The sequence below is a fragment of the Bos javanicus genome, chromosome 25 (genome assembly GCF_032452875.1).
Source record: "Bos javanicus breed banteng chromosome 25, ARS-OSU_banteng_1.0, whole genome shotgun sequence".
Taxonomy (NCBI): Eukaryota; Metazoa; Chordata; class Mammalia; order Artiodactyla; family Bovidae; genus Bos; species Bos javanicus.
Window position 1 is genome coordinate 14,520,732 of NC_083892.1, and position 22,556 is coordinate 14,543,287.

General features: G+C 50.6%; 1 protein-coding gene across 4 annotated transcripts in view; it reads right to left on the reverse strand.

Annotated features, from left to right (window-relative positions):
- ABCC6 (ATP binding cassette subfamily C member 6) overlaps window positions 1–22,556 on the reverse strand; it is a 71,628-nt gene that overhangs the window by 34,152 nt on the left and 14,920 nt on the right. For all 4 annotated transcript variants that reach the window (XR_009733504.1, XR_009733505.1, XM_061401218.1 and 1 more), the window contains 10 exons: window positions 19,667–19,870; window positions 16,614–16,791; window positions 12,739–12,900; window positions 7,815–7,907; window positions 7,421–7,624; window positions 6,699–6,845; window positions 5,961–6,048; window positions 3,837–3,912; window positions 1,758–1,884; window positions 1,410–1,586 (listed from right to left, as the gene is read on the reverse strand). Coding sequence is in view for 2 of the 4 variants with exons in the window: in XM_061401218.1 (XP_061257202.1) it covers window positions 1,410–1,586; window positions 1,758–1,884; window positions 3,837–3,912; window positions 5,961–6,048; window positions 6,699–6,845; window positions 7,421–7,624; window positions 7,815–7,907; window positions 12,739–12,900; window positions 16,614–16,791; window positions 19,667–19,870 (1,456 nt within the window). In the remaining 2 variants the exon portion in view is untranslated. The remainder of the gene's footprint in view (window positions 1–1,409; window positions 1,587–1,757; window positions 1,885–3,836; window positions 3,913–5,960; window positions 6,049–6,698; window positions 6,846–7,420; window positions 7,625–7,814; window positions 7,908–12,738; window positions 12,901–16,613; window positions 16,792–19,666; window positions 19,871–22,556) is intronic.

The following is a 22,556-nucleotide window of genomic DNA, read 5'->3' on the forward strand; positions in this document are numbered from 1 at the left end:
TTTTCATTCATTCATCATTCCACTCATATTTACTGCCTGGCTATTATGTGGGGAGAGCTGATGTTGGGGTGGGGCGTGGAACATTCTGGGTCTGCCTCAAAGGGGGATCCAGCAGGATTTGCTGATGGATTAGACATGGGTGTAAGAAAAAGGCAGAATCAAGGACACCAAGGTTTGGGCTCTGAGCTCTTTAAGGATGGAGCTTCCGTGACCCAGGACGGGGTGGGCTTCAGGGGAGCAGGGAATGGGAAACCATGATTGGTTTAGGGTGTGGCACAGGTGCACAGAGGTGGACGGCAGCAGGCACCCCACTCCCTCCGCTTGGCTGCAGGACGCCTTGTCTTTCTCCCCAGATGTGCCTTCTAGCTGCTCCTTCTGGCTCCTCCAGACCCTTTCCTGGAAACTCTCCTCTTCCTTCCAGGAAACCTTACCCATTTACTTAACTTTATCTCCCATTTTTCCACTCTCAACCCCTTAATCCAAGGGTCAGCAAATGTGTTCTGTAAAGGGCCAGATAGGAACTATTGAAAGGTTTGCAGGGGCTTCCTTGGTGGTCCAGTGGTTAAGAAGCCATCTTGCAATGGTTTGATCCCTGGTCTGGGAAGACCCCATATGCTGTGGAGAAACTAAGCCCATGTCCCACAACTACTGAACCCACATGCTGCAGCTACTAAAGCCCTGTGGACCACAGAGTTCATGCTCTGCAACAAAGAGAAGCCACTGCAGTGAGAAGCCTGTGCACCGACACTAGAGCAGGCCCCACAACTAGAGAAAGCCCACGTGCAGCAATGCAGATCCAGTGCAGCCAAAAATAAATAAATAAAGCTTTGCTGCCCCACCCCCACTCTAGTCTCTGTCACAGCTGCTCATCTCTGCCCTGATCATGCAAGTGCAGCCACGGACTACAGGTAAATGAATGTGCGTGGCTGGGTTCCAATAAAACTTTATTTACAAACCCAGCTGGTGGGCTGGATTTGACCTGTGGGTCATAGTTTGTCAATCCCAGCCCAACCTGTAGCTCTGGATGTACACATCCTGTTTATTAAACATCTCAGCCCAGATCTTTTGGTGAGGTCCTGAGAGAGGAAGCAATCTGACCATTGTCACGCAGAGAGGCAGGGCAGGAGCCTGGGTCACCTCATTCCCAGCTCTCCAGAGAGCCCCCACCCCCCACCCCACCAACCCCTGCCATGTCTCCTGGCCTCTCTTCAGTCTCCGTTTTCAACCATTCTCATTAAAGACTATTTATTGAGCACTTGCTATGTGCCTGGCCCTGAGCTGGGCCCCTTTCCTCCCCTACTTCCTTGCCCACTCTGTCTCCCCTGTATCCTTCCCTCACAGGTCAGGGCAACAAATGGCCCCCAGCCACCGTGCCTCCCTGGCCCATGAAGGCCCCCCAGGACCCTCACCTGCTCCCCGGTTCGGGTGTGGACCCCTGCAGGGAAGCCATCCACATCTGGCCACAGGGCACAGGCCTCCAGGACTGTCTCCAGCCACGGTGCATCCAGCTCCTGCCCGAAGCACACGTTGTCCACCACAGACATGTTCTGGACCCAGGCCTCCTGGGGCACATAAGCCACCGGACCCTAAAAGACAAACAGGCTGATGGGGACGGGGTTGGGAGCAGTTTTGGAGGAGCGGTGGGAGCCAGGTTCTTGGCAGTGGTGAAAGGCAGAGAGGAGCTTAGCTGTGAGACGGTGAACCGGGAGGAGCAGAGGCGGGGGACAGTCCAGTGAACGGCAGGGGCCCGGCCTCACCTTGATGCTCACGGACCCCTCCACCTTGGACAGCTCCCCGAGGAGGGCAGACAGCAGGGAGGACTTTCCTGCCCCCACGGGACCGACAACAGCGAGCAGGCAGCCCTGGGGCACCGTGAGGTTGATCCTGGCAACACAGAAGGGGCGATGTGTCCCTGATTAGGACTCAGCCTGAGTCTGGGCAGAGTTGGTGAACACCAGACAACTGGCCTCGGCTCCTGCTAACTCATCCAGGATGGGGGGCCACTAAGAGGATGTCTGGGGCCCCCTTCCTCTCCCAACCCCTGTATGGCTATGCGAGCTGCCATCCTGCATGCGACTGTACACGTGCCCACACATGCATGCACATGTGTACACAGATGCACACACACACGGGTCTGTGCACACTCACTATACCACACTCGCATGCACATGTGTACACAAATGCACACATGCACACACACAGGTCTGTTCACACGCCCTGTACCACATCCACATGCACATGTGTACACACATGGGTCTGGGCACACTACACCACACACACGTGCACACATGTGCACATGGGTCTGCGCACACATATCACACATGCATGCACATGTGTACACAGATGCACACATGCACACATGGGTCTGTGCACACTCACTACACCATACCTCATGCACACCTGTACACAGATACACACATGCCAGCATACCCAAGGGCACATGTAACTGTGCCCACATGCACTATACACACAGACTGCACACAGATGCACACCCTCACACAAGTACACATACACACGCACACCACACATGTGCACAGAGACATGCACATGACATATGCACAATCTGTGCACACACAAGTGCATACACAAGTGCTCTCGCACACACACCTGTGTGCACACACAGATGTACACCCATATGTACACATGTACTCACACACAGAGTGTACTGGTTGGGAGGATCTAACTAGCATCCCCTGTTGCCCAGGTCACAGCCACAGGCTCCTCATTGCTCTACCTACTGAAGCCCTTGTCCCCCACCCTGTCCATGCCCTTCAGTCCATCCCCCACACACAGGCCCGAGGGACCTGTTCAAACCCAACTCCCCAGTGGCAGCCCCAGCAGTTCCCGCTTCACTTGGGGTGAAAGGTGAGGTTCTGACAATCCTGAAGGACGCCCAGCATACCATCACTGCAGCCATGCTGATGTCCTGTTTCTCACACACACCTGGGCGATTGTGCCCCACAAGTGTCAAGTGGCAAAGTCTAGAGATTCTTTCAGTTGTCACACCTGGTGGGGCTGCTCTCAATACTGGGACTTCTGCTAATCCTGCGACAGGGCACAGGACAGCCCCCACCATACAGAACTCTCAGCCCCAAATGTCAGTGATGCAGAGGTGGAGAGTCCTGGGTCCAGGCACACACCTGCCTCAGGACTTTGGCACTTGCTCTTCCCACTGCCTAGAAAGCTCCTCTCCCAAACACATGCAAGGCTCATTCCTTCCCGTTATCTGACCTCTGTTTAAATGCCAGGCCTTCCCTCACTGCACATACCCCTCCCTTGACATCACTCTGCCCCCTCACCCTGATTTCTCATTTGTGCCCGCTGCCCCACCCCCACCCCACCCCACCCTCTGCCATCAGAATGTCAGCACCAAGAGCACAGGGCCCTTGTCTGTTTTCTTCACTCTATTCCCAGTTCCTAGAACGGGGCCTGGCACATAGCAAGTGCTCAATAAACACTATGAAATGAGTGGATGACAAGTAACACAGATACAGTCTAGGGTGTTTCCTCTCCCTTCACAGGGAGCTTTGCTATTGGCTGGGGTTTTCTGCCACAGAGACCCAGCCAAAGAACTGGGGGCTGGAGGTGACAATGGCCAGTTTGACATAGCAGGGACAGAAGTCGCCACGGCTTACCAGACCCTGGGGCTCCTCTTGGCCAGGCCTCCATCAATATCAACATGACCAGCCTGGGGACCAGAGGGGCGTCTCCTCCCTGATAGGCAAGGCTCAGAAACCCTGTTCCCCGTCCGTCTGTGGGAACTCTTGCTTTCCCGTCTGCCTCCCCCACCTCGCCAACATCCAAGGGAAGGCTGTTCCGGGGGCAACCAGCTGTACCTGCGCAGGCAGGGAGCACTTTCCTGGGACCAGGTGAAGGTGCCTTCCTGTATGCTGATGCAGTCCTCCCCAGCAGCTACAAGGCATACAGGCCAGTTACACAAGATGCTCCCGGCTTGCCCCTCCTCCAGGACACCCACGGGCTGCAGGAAATCTCCCCCACTAAACAAACTGTTCCTCCACGCACGGGCTTGTGTGACCCTGAAGTGGTCACATTCTCTCCCTGTCGGATGGTTACATAACTCAGTGGTTGGCAAACCACAGCCTAGGGGCCAGACCCTGTCTGCTGCCTATTTTCATAAAGTTTTATTGGAACACAGCCACGCCCATTCATTTATGTATTCCTGGGGTTGCTTTCACACTAGAAAGGCAGAGGTGAGCAGTTATGACAGAGAAAAAAGGACTTGGAAAGCTTAAAACAAGTACAATTGGGTCCTTCACAGAAAAGGTTAGAGGGCAGCTGATACAATTTATCACCTGATCCAGGACCCTGGAGATGGAGTGTTATTAATTTCACTGGGACCACTGATGTAACCAGGAACATATAGTCTCCCCATGTCTCTGGGTCTCAGATATTTTATCCATGTAATAAGTGAGGCACCAGATTAGTGGTTTCAGACCCTGAATACACATTTAGAATCATCTGGAAAGATTTTTTTTGAAAAACACAAAGCTCTCCATGGTTCAGCTCAAACCAATAAAGGAGACTCTGCTTGAGGGTGAGGCCTGAGAACCCTACATTTAATAAGCAGTCAACACCCACTGAACTGGATGGTCTCTAGGGGAGGGTTTCAGACTGCAGGATGCCCAGTTATATCTGAAATTCAGATAAACCATGAGCACTTTTTCAGGATAATTTTGCCCACACGTTACATGGGAGATACTTATGCTAAAAAAATCCGAATTTCTTAATATGTGAAATTCAGATTTAACTGGGAGTCCTGTGTTTTCCTTTGTTGAGTTTGACTACCCTGCTCTGGGGGCTTGTCCTTTCTTAAGTCTGGGGTGTGGGGGTACGTCTTCATTTCCATCTGCAAAGGGGGTGGGTCATGGGAGCACCTACCCCATAGTGCCGTGGTGAGGTTCGAGGGGGTCATCACTAAGTAAAGCATTTCCGAAGTGCTGGCTCATGGTAAATGCTCGGTCACTGCCAGCTGTTGGTGTTTGTGTTAATCTCACTCTCAGGGTGTGTGAGAGTGCAAGGACTGGGGTGGGGGCAGGGGGGTGTGGTGAGGCTCCGGTCATAGGTAGGTGATCAAGTATGTCAGAGTCATGACTTAAATAACACTCAGGGGTTTCTGGTCCACGGGGCCTCCTGCAGGGATTCAGGCATGACATCTCGGACCCCAGGCTAGTTATCAGGAAGCTCCCGAGAGTTGGGGGCCTGCTCTCTCTTGGTGGCCCTCAGGACGGTCCTCGTGGAGGTGGGTTGCCACAGTGGGGAGCAGAGGCCAGGAGTGGGGTTGTTACTGCCTGGGCCACACAGCAGCAAGGCAATCCTGGGATTCCAAGCCAGCATCCACCTCCAAACACCCAAATCACATCAATTCGGCTAAATGTGGCTGTGCCCAGCTGAAAACGTGCCAGAGCCATGAGGAGCCTCAAAAACACCAATTTGGGGTTATTTAGAGGTCTCTTTGCTGGCGTAAGTTTTATTGGATTATTGGATTTTTACCAATAATAATTCTAATATAACTAAAATGCATTGGATGCTGACTTGCTGCAGGGCCCTGCTCTAACTGCGAGGCTTCAGAGGACCCATTCAACCCTCACAACAATCCTGTGCAGAGGTGCTGTGATGATCACTGTGTCCATTTTGCAGATGGGAACACTGAGGCTCGGGCAGATTAATAACTGGTCAAGGTCACCCATCCTGGGGTCCGTGCTGGAGCCAGAATTTGGATTCGGATGATTTCTAGGTAGGCAGCTTGAAGCTTGCTTAGTCACAAGGGGAGGATTCATACACAGTGCCTGTTCCAAGTAACACCGCCTACAGCATGGTCTGTACATGCAGTCCCATCGCTGGCAGCCCCCAGCTGGGGTCCTGGCATTCCACCAGTGGGAAGGGGGGCCCTGCTGGTTCTCTTGTCTCTCCCACCCCCTCCTGCTGAACTCAGCTCTCACCGCATCTGGAGGGATTCGAGTCCACAGCCCCAGGGTCAGTTTCTTCCAGGGAGAGGAAGGCAGCTAGGCGGTCAAAGGACACCCGGGCCTGGAGAAACCAAAGCCTTAGGTCAGCTGTACAGTAAGGGCCACAAACGAACTCAGACTTTGGGTGTCGGGTGCCTCAGGATACTGGGAAAGCTTCCTGCCTACCAAGCCCTACACATTTACAAGGCACCAGCACAAAGCTTTGCAGGTCGTGGATGATGAAGCGCATGAGGTTGGCGCAATGCTGGCGGTGAGCTCCCAGCTCCTTGCTTCTATTCTGCAGACCAGACCAGGGAGGAGGACGGTGGCTTTTTTGATTGCCTGACATCAGGAACAATTACAGACTCTGTCCGCCTGGGGGTGTCTCCACTCCCAGCCCCAAGCCCGTCTTCTGGGATGAAAGAATAAATAGGAATGTCTCAGCTGGAGCAGTTTTCTCATTTTCATCACGCGCAAGGAGGCACAGTGTGAGTAGAGACAGTAAAGGAAGAGAAATGAAATGAAATCCGTTTGTATTAATGTAAAAAAGGGACCAGAATGGATCCTCGCAGATGGGTTTGCTAGAAAGGTGATGCTGCCTATTTTGAGGATGCTTGCTGGCTTCTTCCCACTGTTCCCTGTGAACGGCCATCTCTTTCCCAGTTTTGTTTCCTTGCTTCAGCCCAGCCTGCAAGGTTCCTCCCGGACAGCCTCCCCTCCCCGCGGCCTCACCTGGACGATGGAGTGGATGGAGAAGGGCAGGAAAGCCTGGGCCTTGTTGAGGATGTTGAGAACCGTGAGGGTCACGAAGGCTTTCTCAGCGTCCATGGCGTTCTCCTTGGCCACCAGAGTATGCACAGCAAAGACAACCAGGGCCACCTGGGTGAGACACGGGTGGCGACAATGAGCTGCTAAATGTGGCCAGGGAAGGCAGGCTGGCTGCGGGTCTCCAGGGGCCAAATGGCCACACCTGCCATGTTGCAATGGCTTCTCTTCCACCTAGATCGTCCCCCAGATTCTGCTATTGATGGAGGGAGTTGTGTGTATGTGGCCCCCACTCTTAGTATCAGAAACTCTTAGTTCCAGGTATTGGATGATGATGCATTTTTCCATCTTGTTAGCATTTTCGTGGTTCTAGACAACAGTGGGATTTATGACTCTAGACTCTGGGAAGATGACTCAAGTTGAAGGTATCAGCCACCACGGAGTACTCTGGGTCCTGGTGGCACTTGTGGTTCTAAATGTCACTGGGTGGGGGGTTCATTTCCAGGGGTTGGTGGTGTTATGTTTCCGGGTGTTATTGATACGATGGTCATGCTAGGTGATGGTCAGTCTGTGACGGTCACTCGGTGTGATGGTGACCCCATGAGCCTATATGGGGAGCCCTCATCCCACACCCCCAGCACTCCCCCCCACCGAGTCCTTGCTCTGCAGGGGGACCAGAGTGACATCACCAGAAACGTGGACACTTGGAAGGACACCAGAGACACGGAGAAGAGGAGGCTGGAGGTCTTCAAGGCGCCCAGCTCCTGGGCCCGGATGTGCAGGACTCTGTCCAGAAAGGCTCCCTCCCAGCCATGGTACTTGACCGTCCGCACGTTCCTGAGGATGCAGCTGGTGAGCCGCGCCCGACAGTCCTTCTGCCTCATTTGCTCTTGCTGGGACCAGAGGGAAGAAGACAGGATAGGATAGGAAGTCTGGAATGTTCCTTCTCTGCAACCGCCACAAGCCCCCACCCCTATCCTGCACCTGCCTCCTCCCCGCTGCCCTGCACCAGCATGGGTCCTGAGACCTACAGGCTTGCTACCCCCTTCCAGCCTGGAGTGTCCCTTCTTCCAAATGCCAAACCTGATGGTGGTTCCTCTTCTTGGTGATGAAGAAATTCAGAGGGAGGAGGCTCACGAAGACAGCAATGGCGGTGAGGGCAGACGGTCCTAGAAGCTGGATAAAGAGGGGGCTGGATGTCATGAGACGCCTCCAGGAGCCCAGCTGTCAATATGGGGCTGGTTGTGGATGTGGTTGTGGATGGTTGTGATGCTCAGACTCAGGTCCTAAGGCAGTGAGGTGTCAGAGAGTCCAATGAAAGCAGCCACCAGGTCATGGAGACCGGGACTCCTGGGCTCCTTAGAGGGGAACACGCGGAAGATGGAGCCCACCTGTGTTTGGTGGGGGAGGGAAAAACGATGAACCTCACATGATGGAGGGGGCGGTCATAGTAATGACAGGACATGCATCCAGATGGGCAGGGTTGTGCCTGGCTACTATGATGAAAACAGACTCTGGATGGGGATCTGGGTTCCAATCCTGAATTTATGCCACACTTTGGTGTGGCCCTGGGCAAGTGACAGCTGGACCCATAAAGAAGGCTGAGCGCCAAAAAATTGATGCTTATGAACTGTGGTGTTGGAAAAGACTCTTGAGAGTTCCTTGGACTGCAAGGAGATCAAACCAGTCAATCCTAAAGGAAATCAATCCTGAATATTTACTGGAAGGACTGTTGCTGAAGCTGAAGCTCCAATACTTTGGTCACCTGATGCAAAGAGTCGACTCATTAGAAAAGGCCCCGATGCTGGAAAAGATTGAAGGCAGGAGGAGAAGGGGACACAGAGGATGAAATGGTTGGATGGCATCACCCACTCGATGGACATAGTTTGAGAAAGCTTCGGGAGTTGGTGATGGACAGGGAAGCCTGGCATGTAGCAGTCCATGGGGTCGCAGAGTCAGATATGACTGAGAGACTGAACAGCAACACCTGGGCAAGATAGTAACCCTCCCTACGCTGCAGTTTCCTCATATTAGAGGGGAGTGGAGCTGTTTCCACTGCCTGTAGCAAGGGCTGCTGTTATACAACCATTAGCTGAATCTTCAATTCACCCCCCCGCAAGAGTTGCCACACTTAGCAAATAAATATATTTAACTGCAAGCCCAGTTAAATCTGAATTTCAGATAAACAGCAAATAAGTTTTTAGTGTAAATATATCCCATGTTATGTTTGGGATAGACTTACAATAAGAAATACTTCTGTTGATATGAAATTCACCTTTAGTTCGATGTCCTGTATTTTCTCTGGCTGCCCTGCCCCCACCAGCTTTGTGACTGGGGACAGGTCTCTTCCCTCCCTCTTTGGTTTCTCTCTCTGGAAAATGTGAAAGTGGCCAAGAGGATAAACGATTTTTATGTGGCTGAAACAGTAAAATGAAACAGCTAGCCCGTCTGTTTCATTTATGCAGCAATATCGCCACCCAGGGGTCACATGGAGAGGCTCCCAGAAGGCAAACGCCTGCCAGAGCTGGGAGAATACTCAGAGGACTGTGAACAGAAGGTTAAATAAGCTCTCTCTGGCAAAAAATGCTATAAACGCTAACCCCAATGCCCACCCCTCCCCCTTTACCAGGGTCTCCTGGTGACTTTCTGAAGTTAGGGACCGTTTGCCAAGAGGCAGACAAAAGTGATGGGTGGTGTCATCTACAGATTCACTGTGGTCGTTGGTCAGCCTGCTTCACTGCCCTGCATTTTCTCCCGTGTCCTTCCTCCCTTTCTCTCCAATAATAACAGCTAACATCTATTTACTTGCTGAGGACTCACTATGTGTGCTAAGTCCTAGACTGCACGGTGGCAAGTCAAAAAGCATCCAGGCTCCAAGCCCTCATGGGGAGGGTCGGGGTAGAAGCAGCAGCAGACGTGTAATAATGATAACACACAACTGGTATTCTGGAACATTCCACACTCACTCACAGTCAATAATCCGTTGATACACCCACCCAGGGGCCCATGAAACCCAGCATGCAGGCCAGATTCCTCCACCTGTTTATGTGCAGACCTCAAGCTGTACAAAATGATCCATAGGTTTCCCACTACCAGATGATTGATAATGAAAATCAAATGAAGATTCTACAACACATGGAAATTATGTGAAATTCAAACTTCAGTGTCCATAAGTGACTTTATTGGAACCCCACCAGGCCTGTTTGATTAGTATGGTCTGTAGCCGCTTAGAAGGGCAGAGTTGAATAGTTTTGAGACCCTACTGCTCCTAGAATGTCACACCCTAAGAAAACCACAGTTTAAAAAGACACATGTACCCCCATGCTCACTGCAGCATTGTTTACAATAGCCAGAACATGGAAGCAACCTGGATATCCATTGACAGATGAATGGATAAAGAAGACGCGGAACCTGTATGCAATGGAATATTACTCAGCCATAAAAGGAACACATTTGAGTCAGTTCTGGTGAGGTGAATGAACCTAGAGCCTGTTATACAGAGTGAAGTCAAGTCAGAAAGAGAGAAAACAAATATTGCATATTCATGCACATATATGGAGTCTAGGAAAATGGTACTAAGAAATCTATCTGCTGGGAAGGAATGGGGATGCAGATGTAGAGAACAGACTTGTAGACACAGTGGGAAAGAAGATGGCACGAATTGAGAGAGTAGCGCTGACATACATACACACTGCCGCTGCTGCTGCTAAGTCGCTTCAGTCGTGTCTGACTCTGTGTGACCCCATAGACGGCAGCCCACCAGGCTCCCCGGTCCCTGGGATTCTCCAGGCAAGAACACTGGAGTGGGTCGCCATTCCCTTCTCCAATGCATGAAAGAGAAAAGTGAAAGTGAAGTCGCTCAGTCGTGTCTGACTCTTAGCGACCCCATGGACTGCAGCCTACCAGGCTCCTCCGTCCATGGGATTCTCCAGGTAAGAGTACTGGAGTGGGGTGCCAGTGCCTTCTCCGATATACACACTACCATGTGTGAAGTAGCCAGCTGGTGGGAAGCTGCTGCATAACACAGGGAGCCCAGCCTGGCACTCTGATGACCTAGAGGGGTGGGAAGGGGGGTGGGAGGGAGGCTCAAGAGGGAGGGGATATAAATATATAGACAGATAGTTATAGTCATGACTGATTTGACTTGTACAGCAGAAACCAACACAACATTGTACAGCAATTATCCTCCAAATACAAAAGTTAAAAAAAAAAAAAATCTGACCTGGTCCTCTACAGAAAAGTTTGTGAGCCTGACACCCACACCTGGAGCAGAGCGGAAGATCTTTAAAGAGCTCCATCCCTATGTGTAATCAACAAGACAAACACTTATAGGGTACAGCTGGGTCTCGCTGTCTACGTGCTCACTGAATTCAACTCAAGGGCAGAGGCCCTTTCTTTAATTCCATATGCAGGGTATGATGTTGGAGGCAGTAGGGTCTCTCTTGGAAAAGTTACTGATTATATTGTAGAGCTTGAGGTCCGCACATAAGCAGGTGGAGGAATCTGGCCTGCATGCCAGGTTTCATGGGCCCCTGGGTGGGTGTATTGGTGGCTAAATAGCTGTGGGTGAGTGTGTGGAATGTTCCAGAATACCAGTTATGTGTTATCATCATTATTGTACCTCTGCTGCTGCTTCCATCCCCACCCCACCCCCGTAAAAGCTTGTAGCCTGGATGCTTTTCGACTTGCCACCCTGCAGTTCAGGACCCAGCACACACAGCGGGTGCTCAGCAAGTACACAGATGTTAACTATTATTATTGGAGAGAAAGGGAGGAAGGACACGGGGGAAAATGCAGGGCAGTGAAGCAGGCTGACCAACGACCCCAGTGAGTCTGCCGATGACACCACCCATCACTCTGCCTCTTGGCAGACGGTCCCTAACATCAGAAAGTCACCAGGAGACCCTGGTAAAGAGGGAAGGGTGGGCATTGGGGTTAGCAACTGTAGCATTTTTGCCAGAGAGAGTTTATATGTCATTATTACTTTGCAGATGAGGAAATTAGGCACAGAGGGGCTAGTTATGCGAAAGTTTCGCAACTAGAAAGTGATAAAAGCAGGGTATGGGCTCACTGCAAGGTCTGATTTTAATTAAAAATTTTAAAAGAAGGGAATTCCCTGGCGGTCCAGTGGCTGGGACTTCAAGCTTTCACTGCCAAGGGTGCAGGTACAAGCCCTGGTTAGGGAAATAAGATCTCACAAGCTGCGTGGGCAACCGAAAAAAGGTCCTACATCACAAAACAGATGTAAGGGAGTCAGAATTAAGTTCTGATTCCGCGCCCCGCCCCCTGCCCCCAGTGGCTACTTTATGTGTTTTAAAAACTAAGTAAATTCCTGCCCCTAAATTTTCTTTCATTTTTGTTTGTGGTAGTGCTGGTGGCCCCAGCGTTACTGATAACTTCAAAACGTATCCTGATGCACACGTGCGTGCATACATGCGTGCTAAGTCACTTCAGTCGTGTCTGATTCTTTGTGACCCTATAGAATGGCAACCCACTCCAGTGTTCTTGCCTGGAGAATCCCAGGGACGGGGAAGCCTGGTGGGCTGTCGTCTATGGGGTTGCACAGAGTCGGACACGACTGAAGTGACTTAGCAGCAATAGCAGACCGTAACCCGCCAGGATCCTCTGTCCATGGGATTCTCCAGACAAGAATACTGGAGTGGGTTGCCATTTCCTTCTCGAGGGGACTTTTCTGACACAGGGAGCAAACCCATGTTTCTTATGTTTCCTGCATTGGCAGGCAGGTTCTTTACCACTAGCACCACCTGGAAGCCCCGATACCACACCCCCAAAAGTGCCCATGTCATCACCATCATCATCATTATTTGACAGACGGGGAACCGAGGCCCAGACTGGTGAGCATCCTGCCCAGGGTAACGTGAAGGCCGCCCCTGGCCTGAGACTTTGGCCATAACAGCAGCCCACGGGGTGCGGACAAAGACAGGATTAAAGGGGATGAGGAGGATGAGGGTTCTGCTCAAATCCCACTCCCTCTACCCCAGCACACCTGCCAGAGGTAAACAAAGCACACGACGATCCAGATGAGCGGCAGCCACAGCCCGTTGAGGTAGGTGACGCTCTCGGTCAGCCGCTGCACGTCCACAGACACCAGGTTGACCACGTCGCCCACTGCACTGGACTTCCTGGAGCTGCTGGACAGAGCCAGGACCTGGGAGGGGCGGGCAGATGGAGACCTGAGTCGGAGGGACGTGGGGGAGGCCGATGGCTTGGACTGAGCAAGAGCCCAGCCACCTGGCAGAATGGGCTCTAAGTTATGCTGCCCCTGCTGGCTGAGGCAGGTTTCTTTACCATCTGAGCCTCAGTTTACTCATCTGTAAAGTGGGCTGATAAAATCTCCTAAGCATAACTCCCAGGACCACTGTAAGAATCCAGGGAGATGACAAAAATGAAAATACCTTGATATCCCTGAAGTAGTGGAAACAATAACAATAACACAATACATCAAAACCTTGAAGTTATGATGATAATGGTAGCCATCTGCCGGGCACTATGTCCTAGCTGTGCTGTTCTGTGCCCAGTTGCTCAGGCTCAGTCGTGTCTGACTCTTCTGTGACCGTATGGAATGTAGCCCTATGTAGCCCTATGGAATATAGTCCACCATGCTCCTCTGTCCGTGGAATTTTTCAGACAAGGATATTCAAGTGGGTTGTCATTTCCTTCTCCAGGGGATCTTCCTAACCCATGGATTGAACTCACACCTCCTGCATTGACAGGTGGATTCTTTACCATTGAGCCACCAGGGAAGCCTGATTGCAAAAATATAGTGTTTCATCCACAGTGTTTTAAATTAAATGACACATACTGTGCCTGTTACATTCAGCTGTCTGTTGTGTCCCATCATGGAAAAAATGATGAAAATCTTCATTTATTTAGCACAGTGCCCAGGATATAGGGTTTCCCAGGTGGGGCAGGGGTAAAGAATCCACCTGCCACTGGAGGAGACCCAAGAGACGCAGGTTCAATCCCTGGGTCAGGAAGATCCCCTGGAGGAGGAAATGGCAACCCACTCCAGTATTCTTGCCTGGAGAATCCCATGGACCCAGGAACCAGGCAGGCTACAGTCCATGTGGTCACAACAGAGTTGGACATGACTTAGCAAGTAAACAATTTTTGTATCACTTTGGGGGAAAAAAAATCAAAGCCAACCATTCAGTAAATTAAAACATCTTGATTAAAAGAGGAAAGAAAAAGTGAAACGAGAATCAATGAGATGGATAATTATTAATCTCATTTCACAGACAAGGAAACTGAGGCACAGAGAAATTGACCAACTTGCCCCAAACCAGAAGGTTTAGATTGGAATCCAGGATAACAGAGGCTAGACAGAGTGTTAGACTGATTCCCCCCAGGCATTCAACATGCCTTGTAGATACTAACCTGGTTTTCTAACAGCCACACATTTGCCCTGATTCTGGGGTCACAGTGGACCCCTTCCAGCCTGTTGAATACTACATTCTACTTGCAATCGTCTCTGCTGGGTGTGTCAGGGAAGAAGTGAGGGGGTGAAATGATGAGCTGGAAACAAACAAGTATAGAAATTCTCCAAAAAAATTTTCCAATCTTTACTGAGCACCTGCTCTGGGCCTCACTCTGAGTTCTATGGTCAAAAGAGGCGAGGTGCTTGGTCTCCTGGGAGTGGAGTTTGAGCTGGGGAACAAAATTAAAGATGTACACAGTTCACCGTTTAATAGTAATTATGATGAGTGTCTCTGGTGTTGGAGAAGACTCTTGAGAGTCCCTTGGACTGCAAGGAGATCCAAGCAGTCCATTCTGAAGATCAGCCCTGGGATTTCTTTGGAAGGAATGATGCTAAAGCTGAAACTCCAGTACTTTGGCCACCAGGTGCGAAGAGTTGACTCATTGGAAAAGACTCTGATGCTGGGAGGGATTGGGGGCAGGAGGAGAAGGGGATGACAGAGGATGAGATGGCTGGATGGCATCACTGACTCAATGGACGTGAGTCTGAGTGAACTCCGGGAGTTGGTGATGGACAGGGAGGCCTGGTGTGCTGCGATTCACGGGGTTGCAAAGGGTCGGACACGACTGAGCAACTGAACTGAACTGATGATGAGTGTCATGAAGTGTTTTAAAATATAGGTTTTATTATTATTCAAGTATGGCAAGCCCACAGACCAGAGAAGACTAATATTGACAAGAGGGTTTATTACACTGAACAATCTCAATAGAAAGGGGTATTCCACACTATGGGGTGGGAGCACCTGGGGAAGCACTGGAGTGGGGCAGGGTGGGATGAACCATAGGCAAGAGCTTGCTGTGGTTTTCATGGGAAAGTCAGACAGGGTCGGCAGGTTTAGCATTGGCTAGTTTGAGTAATTCCAGCTGCTCTGGGCATAGGAACTGGGCCTCATTGTCTGATACGTGGCCCTGGAGTGATTATAGCAAGAACAATGGCCAGAGGCTGAGGGCCTCAAAAGGAGGCAGCTGGAGTGTGAGTCAGGGTGGGTTGGTTTGCATGTGAAAGGCGTGCTTTCCGATGAGTCACTTACCATCTGGAGGAACTGGCTGACCTCGGAAAGGACAGAGGGACAGTCCCTCCAGGGTCAGCAAGGCCCCAGATGTCGAAGCACCAGACAGAAAATAAGGAAGCACAGCTGGACTTACCAGGTGGTCCAGTGGTTAAAAATCCACCTGCCAATGTAGGGGATATGGGTTCAACCCCTGGTCGGGGAGGATCCACATGCCTCTGGCAACTAAGGCCGTGAGCCACAACTACAGAGCCTGCCCAGTAGAGCCCATGCTCCACGACAAGAGAAACCACCACAACGAGGAGTGCATGCCCTGCAACTCGAGAGTGGCCCCTGCTTGCCGCAACTGGACAAAGCCCGAGTACAGCAACAAAGACTCAGTGCAGCCAAAAAGAAATAAATTAATTTTAAACCTGGTTAATACAGAAGCAGCCCAGAGGGCAGACAGGGGGCTCTGACCCATCAGGAGATGAAGAGGCTACCCTGAAATTCTCCAAAAAATGGGAAGTGCAAAGCCCTTAGGCTGCCTTCTCACAGCCTCAGCTCCACGTGTAGACTCAAAAGACAGGACAGGTCACACCTGTTCCCAGCGAGCCACGTGGTCGGGAAATCAGGAGACACTCACACAGCCACCCTGGAGCTGTTCCCTTTGTTCCCCTCCTCTCCCAGGTGACAGCTCAGGTATGAGAAAGGGACTCAGCGGGGACTGGGTCGTCCTGTCTCAGAGGCTGCAGACCCAGAGGGGCCAACATGTCTTAGAGCAGCAGCCTCACGGGCTTCGTTTCCAAGAATGACCACACAGAGAAAAGCCCAAAGCGCTGGCTTCCCTCCAGGTGTCACAGTTCACTGACAGAACTTCCAGCCCAGATTCCATTTACCAGTGGCTCAGGGGTCATTTCAACTGTAAGCAGTGTTACCTGGTCAAATAGCTGACAGTCTACCTTTATCTGGTTTCCACACAGCCCAAAGGTTAGTCCTTTATCCACAGAGAGATGGGCGGAAATTCACTACATGAAGAATTGGGGAAAGGGTGCCCAGGCAGTGGGAACCACACGTACAAAGGCCCTGAGGTAGGAGGATGCTTGAGGAACTGAAAGGAGACTGGTGTGGCTGGAGGAAAGGAAAGGAGGTGTGAAGGAAGCATGTGATGTAATTAGACAGAAGAGGTCTCAGGGTCAGATCACACAAGGTCTTACAGAAATAACCAAGAAGGTGAGAGTGCAGTATGAGCAACTATGAGAGACGTGATGAATGAGTGTGCTTGGGGGCGCAGATGAGAGTTCAGTGACGTGGCTCTCCTTGGCTGGGACGTCTGTGTGTAAATTGGGACAGGCTGGAAAGAGAGGAAAGGCCACGCCCCTCCCCCGGGGCTCACCTTTCTGTACACCAGGCCAATGATGGCTGTTCGCAGCCTCAACTGTAGCACCTTGAGTCTGTACATGTGCTGCTGCTCGAACAGCGTTTGCAGGCAGGCGGAGAGGAACATCAGCACGGCCAGGAGATAGCCCTTCCAGGCTGGGGTGTTGGGGTCCCCGATAAACTCCAGGAAGAGGCTTGCAGGAGGAGAAGGAGGGAGAAGTTGGTGAGAGAAGGTGCCCATGGCTACTGCCTCTGCCTAAGCCTGGCCAGGTCTGGAGGACCAGACAGTACTGGAGGGTCTTTTGTTTTTGCAAAAACGATTGCAACTATTTCTCCCACTGTCCACGCTCATTTCCACCATGACTTACATCTCCAATCAACAGGCAGAGTTTTTATCCCCACCTGTTATGGCTGAGTTGTGTCCCCCCAAAATGTATATGTTAAGGTCCTAACCCCCAGTGCCTCGGAATATGACCATGCATTTGATGACAGGGCCCTTAAAGAGGCGATTCAGTTCAAACAAGGCCATTAGGAGGGGCCTGAATCCAGGACAACTGGTGTCCTTAGAAGAAGAGGAAATCTGGACACAGAAGGAGACCCCGGGGGTGCGTGTGTTCCAAGGAAAGACCATATGAGGATGCGGAGAGAAGGCAGCTGTGCACAAGGCAAAGAGAGGCCTCAGGGGAAACAACCTTGATCTTGAACTTCTAGCCTTCGGTGATGGGAAGACAAAAATGTCTGTTGTTTAAATGGGACCTAATTGAATTTAGAAGCTTTTGTACAGCAGAGGAAACCAGAAACAAAAATGAAGAGACTACCTCCAGACTGGGAGAAAATATCTGCAAACGATGTGACCAACAAGGGATTCATCTCCAGAATCCACCAACAGCTCCCACAGTTCAATATCAAAAAAACAAATAACCCAAATAAAAAATGGACAGAAGATCTAAATAGACATTTCTCCAAAGAGGACACATGGGTGGTCAAAATGCACATGAAAAGATGTTCAGCATTGCTAATTATTAGAGAAATGCAAATCCAAACTACAATGAGGGATCACTCCACATCGGTTAGACTTTGTTGTTGTGCAGTCACTAAGTCATGTCCAATTCTGTGCGACCCCATGGACTGCAGCACACCAGGCTTCCCTGTCCATCACCAACTCCCAGAGCTTGCTCAAACTCATGTCCATTGGGTTGGTGATGCCATTCAACCATCTCATCCTCTGGTCAGAATGGCCATCACCAAAATGTCTACAAACAATAAATGCTGGAGAGGGTGTGAAGAGAAAGAGATCCCTCCTACACTGTTGCTGGGAATGTAAATTGGTGTAGCCACTATAGAGAACAGTATGTGAGAGGGGTAGGAATGTGAGAGAAAGTCGCTCAGTCATGTCTGACTATTTGAGGCACCATGGATTATACAGTCCTTGGAATTCTGGATTCATGGATTATACAGTCCATGGCCAGAATACTGGAGTGGGTAGCCCTTCTCTTCTCCAGGGCATCTTCCCAACCAAGGGATCGAACCCAGGTCTCCCACATTTCAGGCGGATTCTTTACTTGCTGAGCCACAAGGGAAGCCCAAGAATACTGGAGTGGGTAGCCTATCCCTTTTCTTGGGGAAGAGAACAGTATGGAAGTTCCTTAAAAAAACTAAAAATAGAACTACCATATGATCCTGCAATCCCACTCCTGGGTATATCCAGAGAAAATTATAATTCAAAAAGATGTGTGTGCGTGTGCTCAGTCGCTCAGTCGTGTCCGACTCTTTGAGGTACCAGGGACTGTAGCCTGCCAGCCTCTTCTCTACATGGAATTTTCCAGGCAAGAATACGGGAGTTGCGTACCATTTCCTACTACAGGGGATCCTCCTAACCCAGGTATTGAACCCTCATTTCTTGTGTCTCCTGCCTTGGCAGGATGATTCTTTACCACTAACACCATCCCAAAATATACATGCACCCTAATGTCCATTGTTCCACCCTAATGTGGAAGCAACCTAGGGTCCATCAACAGATGAACAGATTAAAGAGATGGATACTACTCAGCCATAAAAACGAATGAAATAATGCTATTTGCAGCAACATGGATGGACCTGGAGATTATCACACAGTGAAGTAAGACAAAGATAAATACATGATATCACTTACATGTGGAACAAAAAAAAAATCATACAAATGAACTTACAAAACAGTAATAGACTCACAGACATAGAAGACAAACTCAAAGTTACCAAAGGGGAGGAATAAATTAAGAGTTTGGGATTAACTATTATAAAATAGTAATAACCAACAAGGATCCACTGTACAGAATAGGGAACTGCACTCAGTAGTTTATAATAACCTCTAAGAGAAAAGAATCTGATGAAACAGAATCACTTAGCTGTACATCTGAAACACAGCATTATAAATCAACTAAACTTCAATTTTACAAAAAAGAAAAGAAAGAAACGACAGTAGAAAAGATAAGCACCGGGAAAAGGATTTCTGCTCAAGACACCCAGGCTGTAGTCCTTTGCTACGGCAGCTTGAGCAAAGTTACAGGCCACCCCTTGAATCTGGGCTGGCTGTACAACCAGCTTTGGCTTCAGGAGAAAAGGGCTTTGTCTAGAGACCCTGCCAAGCAGCCCTGCAAACGAGCTTGAAATCAGCCTTTTGAGGGTGACAGACCATCAGGGGAGAGACAAGATGTCCCAGCTGAGACCACCTTGGTGACTGCAGACACACGACTGAACCCTCCAAGGCTGCGCCCAGCATGAACTGATGCCCCACACCATCACAGCTAAGGAAGTGGTTTGAAGCCCCTCACTTTTGGGGACTTTTGTGGTACAGCGAAAGCAAAGTGATGCAGTCAGCCCAAATTCAATCATTTTCTCTCCCCGAGGGAAACGGGAGTCACTTTTTCATTTATTTCTATTCTTCCTCAGCACCCTTTTCATCCACCCTCAGTGCCTTGAGCGCCAGAGGTCCAGGCAGGGGTGGAAGGAGGGTTGAAGGCCCTCCAGGTCCTGGAAGGACACCGTTCAGGGACCACCAGCCTCAACAAAGCACCCAAGGCCTGGACCCACCTGAGGAGCTTGGGCACCGTGAACCTGAAGACATCACTGATGATGAGGCTGAGGGTCCCCAGGAGGAAGGCGGAGCGGCCCACCTGCCAGATGGCCCTCAGCAGCGGGCCCCTCTTCCCCCGCTGTTGCGGCAAGAGGGTCTCCGTCTCTGGGGCCTCCTTGTTACGGCTTCCTTTCCTTTTAAATGCTGTCGCCTTGGTGTGCCTTAGGGGAGAGAAGACATCAGCTCTGGGCCCTTTTAATAGACTGAAGGTTTTTGTCCCCACCTCCATCCCGCCCACCACCCAAATTCATGTTGAATCTAATTCCCAGTGTGATGGTATTAGGAGGTGAGACCTCTGGGAGGTGATTAGGTCATGTGGGTGCAGCCCTCATGAGTAGGATTAGTGACCTTAAGAAAAAGACCCCAGAGAGCTCCCTCAGGTGTTACCCCATTTCACAGATGAGGAAACTGAGGCTCAGAAGGTAAAGCTGGGGAAGGATGCACGGTTGAGAAATAAAAGGGTTGGGATTCAATCCCAACCTTCAGAGCACTTTCTGATCCCTTAGGCAGCCCACCCCAGCCAGCCCTGAGGTGGTTTAGAACTGGTTGAGGACCAGTTTAGAATCACTGCTGAGGTCTGAGCCTGGAACCCCTGGTCTGAGTGAAACCACAGATGTAAGCTCAAGCTGCTGTGATGTCTAAGATCCCAGGCCCTGGGTTATCAGGGAAAGGTTCGGGGGAAGAAGTGACAGGAGGAGCGGGGAGGCCCGAGGGCCCTTCCAGAGGCAGGCTTTGGCTGTAGGGAGAGCCTGGCAGCCATGCGGTTGCTGTGTGGCCTTGGGCAGGCTGCTCCCCTCCCTGTGCCTCTATATCCTCATGCAAAGATGGAGCTGGCCCCACTCTGGGTCCCTTCCAGCTCTGACAGCCTATGAGATTATCAGAACTTCAGTGGTGCTGAGAGCTGAGACCTGGGGCCAGGCACTGGGATCAGTCCTTCACACACATAAGCTCATCAACTCCCCTCAACCTCCCTGCCCCCTGGGTGTCACAGGGTCCTCATTTGACCTCAGAGGAGACTGAGGCTCTGAGAGGTGGTGACAGGTGCCTGAGGTCACACATGGAGGACAGAGCAGGGATTTGAGCCTAGAATTTTTTTTGAAGATTTTTTTTTTTAATGTAGATAATTTTTAAAGGCTTTATTGAATTTGTTACAACATTGTTTCATGTTTTGGTTTTTTCTCTGTGAGGCACCTGGGATATTAGCTCCCTGGGCAGGGATTGAACCTGCAACCTCTACATTGGAAGGTGGAAGTCTTAACCACTGGACCACCAGGGAAGTCCTGACCCCAGACCTTGACTCACAGTTCACACAGAGCCCCCTCTCTCACCAAAAAATTAAAAAGAAAAAAGCCCTTGATGAGGGTAGGTTCCCAAGCCCTCACGAACAAAGTCAAGGTCTTGCCCCTTCCGGCTTGACCCGGCTTGTGGTTTAGCTTGGCATCTCTGGTGAGCTGTGGCTTGGCCTCCATCATGAGCTGGGCATGGCCTGCCACTCACATTTGGATATTTGGGTCTTGAATGCCAAAAGGATATTACCTTCTTATAAAGGCCATCCCTGCCCACTCCTGCCCACCGGCTGGAATAATTTCATTCATCACCCTCAGAGCCATGCTGTCTCCAACTCCTTTTCTCATCTGTCTTGTTAGGACTCCAAGTGGGTAGACTATTTTTTTTTTCCTGCATAAAATCCTTCAATGGTTTAATAAAATGTCTCCATTTCTAGACACAGTCTTGTGTGGCCTGGCCCCTGCCCACTTCCCCACTTCATCCTGGTCCTCTTTCCTGGGCTGGTTTTCTTTCTGCTCCTTGACACACCCACAGCTCACCTTTCTCAGGCCTTGGCACAAACTGCCCTTGATCTGGAATGTCTCTGCCCAGTTCTTCCCAAGGCTTGACTTCATTTTAGCATTACCTCCTCAAAGACACTTTCCCTGCTGGGAAACTGCAGTAGCCCTGTTTCCCCATCCCAGACCCTTATTTCTGTCCCAGCATTGACTTCAACTTGCAAGTATCTGTCTTCTCCACCAAAAAATCAGCTTTCTGGCAAGAGAGGCCTCAGCTGTCTTGTGTATGGCTGTATCCCCATCATCCAAACAGGGTTTGGCTGCCAGGCCCTCAGTCAAGCACCCACGGCCTGGGAATGGACTGACTTCTCCAGATTTCCTCCTGACACTTGACTTAACCCACTGGTTGCTTTTACTAGAATGCTGTGCAACTAGTCTCCTGGCCTGGTTTTTAACAGAGCCGAGTTTCCAGCTGTCCTGCAGAGCAAATGGCCCAGCCCTCTTCCACGTGAGTGAGTTTAAGGATCAGTGGCGTGCCTGGGCCTTTTTCTTTAGAGAGACAACTTGAGACATCCCCATTCCCTGCCCCGTCAATGTCAGCCTCTATACTCCCAGAGCCCAGCTAACGGGGTGAATACCCGTCCCCCACAAGCTGGGCCTCCAGTCCCCCTTCCCCTCTCAAGAATCTTCTGAGCATCTCCTCCAGATGAAAAGTGTGAAAGTGTTAGCTTCTCAGTTGTGTGCAACTCCATGGACTGTGGGTCGCCAGGCTCCTCTGTCCATGGAATTCTCCAGGCAAGAATACTGGGGTGGGTAGCCATTCCCTTCTCCAAGGGACCTTCCCGACCCAGGGATTGAACCCAGGTCTCCTGCATAGCAGGCAGATTCTTTACTCTCTGAGCCACCAGGGAAGCCCCCCTCAGGATGAAGGGGAAGGACAAATCTCAACTAGCAGTCCTAGGACAACTTGGTATTTTTAGCACAAAAGGCTACAAGGAGCCAGTCATTACCACTTTGCTTGCAAAGAAATAAACAAATATTAGTTTACTACCTGTCTTGAAGC